An 11,745-nucleotide genomic window follows, 5' to 3' on the forward strand; every position below is an offset into this window, starting at 1 on the left:
GTGTAGTTTGTAATAGTTCTCTCTTGTAAGCTGATTTATTGTTTCTGTTATATATTTCTTTATTTGTATCAAGTGTCGATGTATTTTGTTAGTTGTATTGAAGTGTTGTATTAGATCCCGTGTGCTGCAATATCACTAGATTAAAGTTTGTTCTGTTTTCTCACGTCTCTGATCTCTTCACTGTCTCTGCTTGCGTACGGAACGAACCAACCTGCTGTCATTCCCGTCGCCGACTTCGCGCTGGCGACGCTAGAGTGGCAGCTTGTAACACTTAGGCCGTTTTCGAATAATGTTTCAGTATTGACAGTGATACATGAGTGTCATTTTATCTCTTAGGCACATGACCCATAGGCTAACTACTGGACATTTTTTTTAAAACAAGGCTCTCAAAAGTGCTGGAACTTTTGCTGTAGAAGTGCACATGGATTTCACAACATGTTTATTGAAAAGCCCTCGAAGCATACGTTAAGAGAGGAAAGTATGCTTGTGGTGGGCAACTCGGCAGAAAGAGCTAAAAGAACGAAAACCGACCATGGTCTACTTTGCAACAAAGTGTTGCAGGTGAAGAGTTTCGCCATTTGTGTTTTTTTAGTTGAGAAAATGAATATATCATTATCTAAAAAATGCCATCTCGAAATCACTTCTAGTTCTATTACTAACGCCATGTGAATTTTCTATATGATTCAATAACGCAAGTATTGCATCAAAAACGAAGTATAGCATCAAGCACAACGTCGCAGGAGAATCATTCCGTTAGGTGAAGGTTCCTGCCCCTGTACCACTTCTGAATAAAAAAAAGAATTGGAGACAGCCAAAGTTTAGGTTCAGCCCTGAAGTTTGTTTTATTCTGATTCAAATCTTGACGGTAGGATGCCAGAATTCGTTTTACTGCATTTGATAGTCGTTTCACATTCTCGAGAAAACTGGTGCAATCAGCGCAGGAACTGCAAGACAAGAAAGATACGTATGAAATATATCATTGCCTCGGAAAAAAAGAGCACTAAATAAAAAAAGTAACCTTAGAGTCACTTCAATATCATAAAAACAACGGCACATTGCTTTACAAATAAATTTACATTGAAAGCAATTATTTCCCTCAAATATATTTTTCTTGGAACCATAGGGCTTCTGGCTCCTGTGAAAAAACCCCGTGGTGCGGCTTTCAATTTTTCACTCGTAGTGGAACCAAATATCTTATTTTTGTCACGCTGAGTGCAGTTTAAGGTCGATTTAACAAAGCAACTACACCACTCGGTTGATTTTGTGATGTTGGGAAGTTATTACCTTTGTGAAATGACCTTTTGAGAACTTCAAAATATAGAATTTTAACGTACCAACACTCAAAAGCAGCCTCACGTATTTTATTTTATTTTATTTATTATTTTATTTATCTGATGAATAGAGAGCAGTATGTCTTGATTGATGGTCATGCCTCGAGCTGTCTTCCTGTCACATCCAGAGTGCCTCAAGGTAGTGTTCTGGGGCCGTTGCTTTTTCTGGTATACATCAATGATATCGTCACTGTAGTTACACCCACCACTCATGTCCGGCTGTTTGCAGATGACTGTATTTTATTCCGTAAAATCTCCAGCATGCAAGATCAAATAGAACTTAACACAAATCTGGACAATATATACAGTTGGTGCAGGGATTGGGGCATGGTTGTCAACGCAGAGAAAACTGTTTCCCTCCGCATAACGCGCAAAAAATCTCCATTCCAATTTCAGTACACACTGGGATCATGCGCGGTGAACCAAGTCAACAGCTTCAAATACTTAGGCGTAACGTTCACTAGTAATCTTTCCTGGAACTTGCACATAGAAAACATCTGCTCCTCCGCTTTTCGAAAACTGTGTTTCTTGAGACACAAACTTCGTAATTCGCCTCCAAGTGTTAAACTTCTTTGGTACTATTCATACGTTAGAACAAAACTTGAGTATGCTGCTGTAGTATGGGACCCGTATACTAAAAATAACATCGATAAATTGGAAAAGATTCAGAGTAAAGCTGCCAGGTTCATTTTTTCAAAATTTCGTCACACGGACTCTCCCTCTGAATTAATGATTGCCAATAGCATTCCCAAGCTTCAGTTAAGAAGACAAAAATTTCGTCTCGATTTCCTCTGCTCACTTACTAAACATGAATTGGCTATCGACCCCTCCCTGTATATATCCGCCCTGACCACAAAACACACGCGGCACCATAACCCTAGATCGCTAACACCATACCAAGCGCATACCGATACTTTTAAATTTTCATTTTTCCTGCGTACCGTGGCTGAATGGAATTCCAATGCTGAGCCATACTTATTAGATACTGTATAGCCCCATTTTTTGTTAGTGTTGTTAATTGTGTGTTGGATTGACAATGCAATGTCCGCCGTTTAATTTTTTGTCCCTTTTGCTATTTTTGTATTATTGTGCTATTCAAGTGCTCGTCCTGCCAGCACCACAACTGTGGTCTGCAGTATGTATTAAATAAATAAATAAATAAATAATTTGTTACCAATACAGGCATGTGCTTGGGAAGAGCCGGTGCGAAAAGCTAGGCTATGGAGCCTCTGTTAGCCCTGTCACACAGTCGAGACAGTGGTCACCTGAAGCTGAGTAGCTAACAATATGTAAATGCGGATAGAAAGGAGACTGATTGTGTGAGTAGGCCAATTGAGAACACTGCAAGGAGATGACCATGTTTAGCTGTCACTTAGATGATGAAATAACGAAAGTAATCACTGAAGTGTCCCTGTGCGAGCATTTCCAGGAAGAAATTATTCACGTCGTCATTTAAATGTAATGGCGCATATATATATATATATATATATATATATATATATATATATATATATATATATATATATATATATATATATATATATATATATATATATATATATATAATTTCCTTTTTTGCTAACATATTTGCGAGACGGCTTACTTAAAGGGGGTGTCTTACCAATGTGCCTTCGTTAATTCGAATGGAAAACAACATTTAACATTATAGTACTCGGCAAGGAAGAGAAAGTTTTGTCTCGATAGCCGGAAATCCGTAAAATTGAGTTTGTTAGGTCGAATTTTTACTGTACATCCTAAGCTTTCGTAGGTAGTTTGCAGGGAATGTTTGACTTTCAAAAACACAACGAAGCAGTTTGGACAAGGTGAATCCTGTAGTGCTTTCTCACCTTGGGTGTGAAGTCCCAAGTTGTGATATACTTCCCTGATTACTGGCTGCTGGAACTGGTGGATGAGGACGAAAAAGGAGACGAAAAAAAACGTGTAAACATCAAGAAACGATTCAGTAAAGTTTTATAAAAAAAGCTGTGCAACAGTTTTGCATTATTAGTTATACTCAAACGACGCTTAGTTTCAAGTGCATAAGTTGTGCTGAAAAGCAGAACGTTGAAGAAACACAACATGTCGGCAGAAAACGAAAAAGCCAAGAAACTGAACCTTCAAAAGGAGAGTGCAGGCACATTTTCCAAGGAGAAAGGGTGCGCACTTATGCCGACTATTGGTGTAAAAAAAAAGCCGTAGTATGTGAATGCAGACTGTCCGACTTTTTTGCAATTTTTACCGTTCCTAATGCGATTCGCGCCAAATACATATGTATACTTGCATAAAAAGAAATGAAACCACGTTATGTGATTTCCATAATTTCGAATGGACATCAACACGGCAGTATTTAGAGTCATGATAACTATGGGGTTACTGTAGTCACAAGCTGAAATTCTTAATGCATGAATACCTTTTCGATAGCGTTTCAAAAATGAACGATGGCATGTTGAGACTTTATTGCGACATAAGTATTAGGCAGGAAATGTGAATTTTCGTAAGCACTTTAGCACGTCACCTCATGTAGCTGAAGTAAGGTCCCCTTTTATGCGGGAGGGTGCAAGTATCATGCAATGCACGGTCGATCATATTCGCTTCCAATAATACCTAATTTTTAATGGATCTTCAGCTGTAGAACTATTATTCACAGCCTCTCTTTGAAGTTTATGTGTAATGATATATCATAGGAAGATTGTTAATTATCATTCCGCGATGAAAAAGCTAGTTGCGATAGTTGAAGAGCATGCACTTCCGAAATCAGCGCCTGAAATTGCCGGACGGAGCACTTATGTCTTGTGTCTCTTTTGTATCCATGTCACTTTTTTTCGCGCTGGTTCAAAAATGTCTTTTTTTTTCATAAAAGATTTGCAGGCTGTAGAAGATATTAGATAGTCCATAAATGGCAGCGAATACACGTTATAAGTGAAGAGCCAATTACAACTACTGACACGTTAATTGTTAATTGGCAGTGTAAGCAGCATGCAAAACGTGTGCACGTTTTACGCCACCGGCTACGAGTCACTTCTTTTCTTTTTTTTTTGCCAAGACCATTCACCGAGATCGTGTCGCACGCTCTCAAATGCCTATTGCCTGATCATTTGCATCTACTTCATCAAATGCTATAGTGGGGCGGACTTAAAAGGTTACGAAATAAGAATTTACAATGTCATGCAACGAAGCTCATGATTTCTCATTGCTGGGCCACGACTGCTATGTATGATGCGTAAAACGTCCGGCATATCTTGACGCCGCTTTTTTGCATATCTAATGGGGTAAGCTTTTTACGCTCACAACTAGCCTACTTCTCTACATAGTGCTGCTGCAAGCGTTCTTCTTCAGTACATGAGTGTTGTCCCCTCGTTTTGTAGAACACTCACGGCCTATGAATTTCCACCTGTCTCCAGACAATTGTCATAATGAAACCAAAATGAAGTTACAGTTTGCATAAATTATAGAAATCCAGCTGACTGTCGCTTTCGCACCTGGAAGATGAGGCAGAAGCACTCCTGGCGGCACTCGAGCTACCAGCCCCGGCACGACGGACTTGTTGCTGGACACGCTGACCCGCGCTGGAACCGGCGCCAAAACCCCAGCCGTAGCCATAACCGGGGTAGCCATAATAAGAACCAGGACCATATCCGTAGTATCCGTGGCTTGGCCAGGAACCATAGAAGTCGCCGAAGCCAGCGAATCCGTATTCATCACCGAAGCCGTAAGGTGCAGGGTAGTAACCGCCGTAACCACCGAAGGGGCCGTACATGCCGTAGCCTCCTGTGAAGCCAGGTCCATAGAAACCGGCGGCGCCTTGACGCACAGAACTTGAGCCACTGGATCGTACAGCTCCACTAAGACCCTGTCTTGATGGAGCAAATGAAGCACTTCCCGGGCCAAATGCGCTTCCAGCACCACTGAGACCAAAACTAGGGCGGGCTCCACCGACACTGCTTCCAAATACACCAGCGCTTGCAAGTCCACCGTCACGGCCAAGTCCGCTGGCTAATCCTCCACCAAGTCCGCCACCCAAGCTGAGTCCAGAACCCAGACCAGTGCTGGTGCTTGGGGAGCTAAGGTCGACCTTTACAGCCGCGCCATAAGCCAAAGACGCTGCAGTTTAAGAAAAATTAAAAAATGACTATTTGGAGCTCTCTGGCTTCTGGAATCAATGTGAGAGATAATCTCAAAACATTCCCCTTCACTGTTGTGAAAAATTGCAAGGCATTTGGCTTGACCTTTACAAAAGAATGTTATTTTGTGCAACATAAATAAATGTTGCCAAGATATACATTTTGTTGCAGCTTTTCGGTAATAGCACATTATTTGAAGAAGATAGCATTCATCTAGCTATATTCAACTATGCTACGACTATTGTTCTTCGAGGAACACTACTTTTTCGAGATGCTCTTGTATGCCTTAACTATGACAGCAGGTTTTGTCAAATATATTTAGCAATGTTGCCAGAATTTGAGTTCACTCAGGCATGCATCGCTTGTCCGAATACTTAATTATTTTGGCTTGCCCATTTCAGTACAGTTGTAACAAACCTGCGCGAAAATGCATTACTTTGCGGAATACTTCATCGTATGAATCATTTCTTGGAACATACTGCACTTAATTTACTCTTTTTTTCCTCTTCAAACTACTTCTGCATCGGAGTTCATTGCCACACCAAGCGATCACCGCCAAAATTCTTTCGTATTCTTCATGTACAAGAGTACTTCAGAGGTTATTTCTGCGATTGAAACCCCTTTTCCGTGATGCCGACTCTACGAGTGCACAAGAAGCTAAAACGCGGCGGAGACAGATGAACGCGAAGCCACATCCGCGCACGCTAAAAACGAGAACGTTTTTTTTAATTAAACCTACCCGCTTATTTTCGGCGTGATTTCTGATTGCCCTAGTATTTCTACCCTGTAAGTTAAACACACGGCAGCATTCGGTGCATAACGCCATGGTGACCACTGCAGCACAGAGATGATTGAATGTGCATATTTTTAGCCGATTTGAATACCAGACGTGCTCTGGCATTGTTCTGCGTAAGCTTGACCGACGGTCAGTTGGTAGATAGACATATAAATAGCGCTTTGTCATTCCAGTTCACTTGGCTAAGCAAGAAGGTACTTCAATGCGTACATCTTGCGAAGCACGTAAATGAGACAAAGCCTGTGACGGTAATCATGCCACTCGTTTCGGAAGCAATGTTACTGATCGGTCGGTACTGCGGTACCTGGCTGACAGCAGCAACAGGGACAGACTCAAACCCTGAAGTGTTCGGAGCAGAAATAAACAACGTAACAACTCTGACATTGAATGCTCAACAGGGCTTATTGCTGAGCAATGTTCGCCCTGTTGGCTGGCAAGTTCGGATGGCCTTTAGACGTCCTAAACTAATAAACAAATGAACAAAGATATTTTTCGTTGAACTTTTGCATGTGTGCCAACTTCCGATGATGATTTTTGTCTTCTTTAGTAAGTGCGTTATGAATATCTGAATTGACAAGAAAGGTATTGCTTACTTTAGCTTGTTTTTTAGTCTACAAAGATTGTTGTGTAGCCGCGCTCAATCCCTAACTTGTAATGACGGCATGGCTAAGCGCCGAGCTGGAATACGTGGTGAGTTCTTGTTTTTATATTTAATTCTTTCTAACTGCTTGCAGTGTCTTTTTATGAGAAATAACATTGTAATTTGATAAAGGTTATATGTATTTGATAGACTATACACAAATTCACAGCGTTGAAACTCTGTACCACAAAAGAAACTATAATTTTAAAGCAAGTTATGTTGCCTAAATTTAATTTGCATGGTCTTTTTTGTCGGAATAAAGAAACAGTAGCCTTGTCAAAAGCGTCTGTGTATATGGAGGAGCGTGTATTATTATTTAGTTCAATTTTGAGAACTCCTAGTGATAGCAATAGCTGGAGGCTTCCACCACAACCTCCTCCTTAACAGTAGTGTGGTACAGGGGCGTACAAACCAAAGAATTATTAGAAGCGCCATAGTAGTGGGATTTTTCAGTCACTGGTTGATGTGTATATTTTTGTAATTCAAATTTCTTGGTAACGCAGAAAACTGCGCAGATTACTCGACAAATTCAGTTTAGCTGATTGTCTTCTTTCTGCTATTTGCGTTTATTGTATATTTTTCACTATTTTTACCGTCAGTTTAATGAATCATTGTGTACCATAAGCAACAAAAATTTCGCTGCCTTGAGCTAAAAGTTGAATCCATGCTTTTCGGTTACATCATGCACGTGCATACATTCGCACGTAAATGTACTTCATGGTATTTGAATCAATGAGCTGCTTCAATTATATAAAAGATTAACTTAGAAATGGAAAGCCAAACTTGCTGCTTCCATCCAATCTAGAAACACACTCTCGTTGAAAGGGCATCGTCAGTGGCTGTTTCCTGGAAAAACTATAAATATCTAATGCCGTTCGCAATGCTAGCTAGGTTATAACCAAAGGAAATGTAATTATATTAAAACAAACGCTATCCTCATCGGCAGCAAAAAGAAGCAGTATATTCACTAACAACGTAAGTTTGGCTCCTGACTCTCTGTTCCTTTCAAATTGGGCTCAGTTTGACCTTCCCACACAAACACACTAAAAGAAAAATTTGTTTCAGTGCTTGCGATTCCGAATTGTTTATTACCAAAAATACATGTGACGCTTTGTCTCACAGTCCTCATATACATGAAATATTCATGTTCAGGAGCTCGTGGTACCTCCAAGAGGATGATGTTGTAAGCACACTGTTTGTTAGTGTGCAAGAACACACATATAGTTCAACTTAAATATTTGGAAAAACCCTAAAGACTCGAGTACGTGCAGGTTACTAATGCGTAAATCAGTACGAAGGCTTATACAATAACTGTAGCTCTGGTAAATATATGCAAGCAAAACATTTGCAACCTACGCAAACAGGTATGTTCTGTGTTCCACCGTTCTTGCGCTCTGAGGGAACAACTGGCATAGAGTGAGTGAGGGAGACTCAAAATATTTGGTTTACGATGCGAATTATGATGTTTGAAAAATGTTGAGCTTTTCGCTTGTTTGTGTAATGTGCGCAGTGAAGCTATAAAACCAGACCAAGTGTCTCATACGTTAGAATTGAGGTTCCTAGATAGGCTCGATAACTGATGCAGCATATGATAACACAAGGCTGCTTAGAAGCGAAGTGTCTTACCTGCAGACAAGAGCGTGATTGCAATGAAGGCCTTCATAACTGTGGTTTTCTTGGCGTCTACTTTCTGACGGCCCACAGAAAAGTGAAATTTGCAACTGTGTGCCAGCTTATATATATCACGACGGGTGGACTGAGTCGAAGGAGCACAATAACACTACAGTGCACAGGTTCAAACAATTCTTTTCTCGCATTGCCCCCCTCCCATGCAACGCTTGTTTCTATAAAAAATAGAGGGACATACTTCGCATGTCTTTTTTTTTTCTTTTTATAATGAATAATGGGTGCTCTGTGTGTAGAATACCAAGTTGAAAAAGTTTCATAACCGCACATATTGTTGATTGGGAAGCCAGAAGTGCTAAAGCTACGTGAATTGCCTTTTAAACGCAAAAATGTATATACAATTCATGTCTAGAGACAAATCAGCTATGCCCCGGCTTGTCACGTTGGCGTACCGTTGCAGTTTTGCACAAGCTTTCTCGCGAACTCTCGTGATCACGCGCTATGCCTTTTGTTCGTCTTCTACGCACATGCGCTACCCCTTTTTCATTGCTTTTTCGTTGAATATCACCCCTTTTTACAAAAGATACTTATTTCCCGTCAGAAAGCATCGCTAATAGTTCACTATATTTACGTTCTAAGGCCGTGGGCATGTGGCTCATTTAAAAACTTTTGCTTGTTTTTTTTTTACGGTTCTTTCTTCAGTGGGCCCATTTGCAGCCCATGTTCCTCAGCCCTGCTATTCAAGAACACCAACCCGAACCTTGGTGTAGCAGATAATCAGGCATCAGCTTTGTTCAAAACGTAAAGGTTAGGCGGCTTTCACCTGAGATAAATTTTCCAAGTATTCTTGACAGCGTACGAAAATTGCCGCGCGTCGCAACTGCGGACTTATTGAACCCTTTTTATGAACTCGTTGAGGTTAGTCAAGGCGATGTATACATGATCTACATGGTTAGGTACAGCAGGCCAGCGAAAACCTCCCACCATTCTTGTGGAACGCATTGAATGGGTAGTATTAATGCCATCCATACAAAGAAAACCAAAATTACTAAGCGATAGACATGCTTTCCCTTCAAAGAAATATTTTGGGTAGTATATAGGCAATCCCAGCCTCAGCCCATGGATAATATTGTATAACTGCTCACGTAATGAAAGGCTAATACTTAACCCTCCTAAGGGGGACTTTCAACATTTATCTATTTCAAGAAAACTTTTGCACCCCTCTATCTGTATTGAAAACTATATGGGATAATATAAAGAATACGGCGCACTAAGACTGTTCTTAGAACTTCCGTGAGTTATTTTGTGCCTGAAATTCGAGGCGTGCCTGACGAAATTCATAGTGAAAGTTTAAGCTTGATTTATTAATCACGCGTTTCACTGATCATTCAAATGCTTTTTGAATGCGACTATTTGATTTGGATCAAACGAAAAACAAAGAGCTCGTGTCATCGCTCGTAGAGTTTTGGCATTCTGAATGCATTATTAACCTTGATACTATACTTACCGCTACCTTTATACCTATGAGAAGAGAAGGGATTAAGACGAGCACTTGTCTGCACCCCTCTCCTTGTCCTGCCTCAAATATTCGCATAACGTGAGCACTTACGCATTACCAACAAGTTCAATTTCATACGTTTAGCCCTTTTGAAGAACAGTGCTATTGAATATTATTACTGAAAATACTATTGAAAGAGCTTATCAAGCGAGAACTCGCATAACGCCCCACTGTGGTGGTCTAGTGGCTAAGGTACTCAGCTGCTGACCCGCAGGTCACGGGATCGAATCCCAGCTGCGGCGGCTGCATTGCCGGTGGAGGCACAAGTGCTGTATATCTGTGTGTTTAGATATGGGTGCACGTTAAAGGGCGGCCGAAATTTCCAGAGCCCTTCACTACGGCATCTCTCATAATCATATGGTGGTTTTGGGACTTTAACCCCACATATATATCGAGAACTCACATAACTATATTGAATCATAGTACCTGCAAAGTGTGGCGTAAGCAGATATTGGCAGTGTTTTTCGGAACTCCTATTTAACTAACTAGTTATTACTGACAGAGGAGTCTTGAATGAAGCACCCAGGAAACAAGCGGGAAGAGCTCATTCCATGTTTAGTTGTGGTCACATTTTGACTGTGAAATTGTGTTCACAATGAATGACTGCAGCATTTTTACACAGAATAAGTCAACAAGGGCAGAAGTACATATATTTAAAAATGAGCAATGGTAGGTGTTCCCTTGAGAATCTCACATTCACATAATAAAAGTGACACCTCAGATTAGAATGGTGACAGTTCATTTGTGTAAAACTTTGTTATAATACTTTCTTTTGAACACATACAACTGTGCACAGATGCCCGTTCATTCACTGCAATCACATCTCATATCGGGCGCAAGGTGTTAGAGAAATGAAGAAATGCTAAAAAGTTTAATATCATTGCTATTTGTCTAACCATGGTGGTAAGCACCGCAGAGACGGTATACACATGGTGTGGCAGCAGTATGCACTGAAACAATATCATGTATTTGAAACTTTAGGGGAAGATTTTTTTGAAACTTCTGTTTGTGGAGAAAACATTGCATCCTTTTTCAAAGGCAGACTTCGCTAGCAGCTGGTTTCGCGGGAGTATGTAAATGTTGCCGCTTTAACGCGAACCAAGGCAATCGTGCAAAAATACGAGGATGCTATGATGGTCCTATAGGACAAGAAACATCTACACATACAGTATTACGTATGGACTACGACAATAGTGTGGTGATGAAAAGGCATGCAATCCGGTCTTTTATTGTGTGGCCGCTATATGGATGGCCGGGCATCGCATCCTTTCGTTTGAATTGTAGATAGCCGATTGATTGATCGGTGTATATTGAGGGGATGCAGATAAGAGATGCGCTACATCGTCAAATAATTTCAGCAGATCCTACGCAGTGACAAAATTGATGCATACGACATAACGGCTCTGTGTTTCATGATAAACCAAGTATTATGAGGAGGGGGAGCACCATTTTTTATACATCAATCTGTGTACAGGATACTACAGAACCACACACCGACTTTACTACGACGATCAAAGCGAGTCTGTATGTGGAATGTAATTAAGCCATTCTCGCGTGATAGAAGACGTCGGTTAGATTAAGTAGAGGAGAATCTTTTAACGCGCTGACCCTTGGTAAGCAGCGTTCATTCGTTCATGTCGATATAGCACAACAGTGTCCCACCATAAATTCCC

At 40.7% G+C, this 11,745-nt stretch overlaps 1 protein-coding gene across 2 annotated transcripts; it reads right to left on the bottom strand.

Annotated features, from left to right (window-relative positions):
- Positions 1-817: 817 nt before the first annotated feature.
- Positions 818-8,636, bottom strand: LOC142817854 (uncharacterized). Of its 2 annotated transcripts, none has more exons than XM_075895738.1 (4): positions 8,515-8,636; positions 4,811-5,432; positions 3,179-3,233; positions 818-944 (listed from the first exon to the last, which is right to left on the bottom strand). In XM_075895738.1, the coding sequence occupies exons 1-3, from the start codon at positions 8,549-8,551 to the stop codon at positions 3,218-3,220; spliced, it is 675 nt and encodes a 224-aa protein (XP_075751853.1). In that variant the 5' UTR covers positions 8,552-8,636; the 3' UTR covers positions 818-944; positions 3,179-3,217. The 2 variants fall into 2 exon arrangements, with proteins under 2 accessions (XP_075751853.1, XP_075751854.1); XM_075895739.1 differs by lacking the exon at positions 818-944 and adding an exon at positions 1,353-1,496.
- Positions 8,637-11,745: the final 3,109 nt, after the last annotated feature.

The sequence above is a fragment of the Rhipicephalus microplus genome, chromosome 5 (genome assembly GCF_043290135.1).
Source record: "Rhipicephalus microplus isolate Deutch F79 chromosome 5, USDA_Rmic, whole genome shotgun sequence".
Classification (NCBI taxonomy): domain Eukaryota; kingdom Metazoa; phylum Arthropoda; class Arachnida; order Ixodida; family Ixodidae; genus Rhipicephalus; species Rhipicephalus microplus.

Coding starts and splice junctions, on each gene's coding strand:
- LOC142817854 (XM_075895738.1), bottom strand. CDS start 8,551: ATGAAGGCCTTCATTGCAATCACGCTCTTGTCTGCAG. Junction 5,433..8,514: donor AATCACGCTCTTGTCTGCAG/GTAAGACACTTC, acceptor CTTAAACTGCAG/CGTCTTTGGCTTATGGCGCG.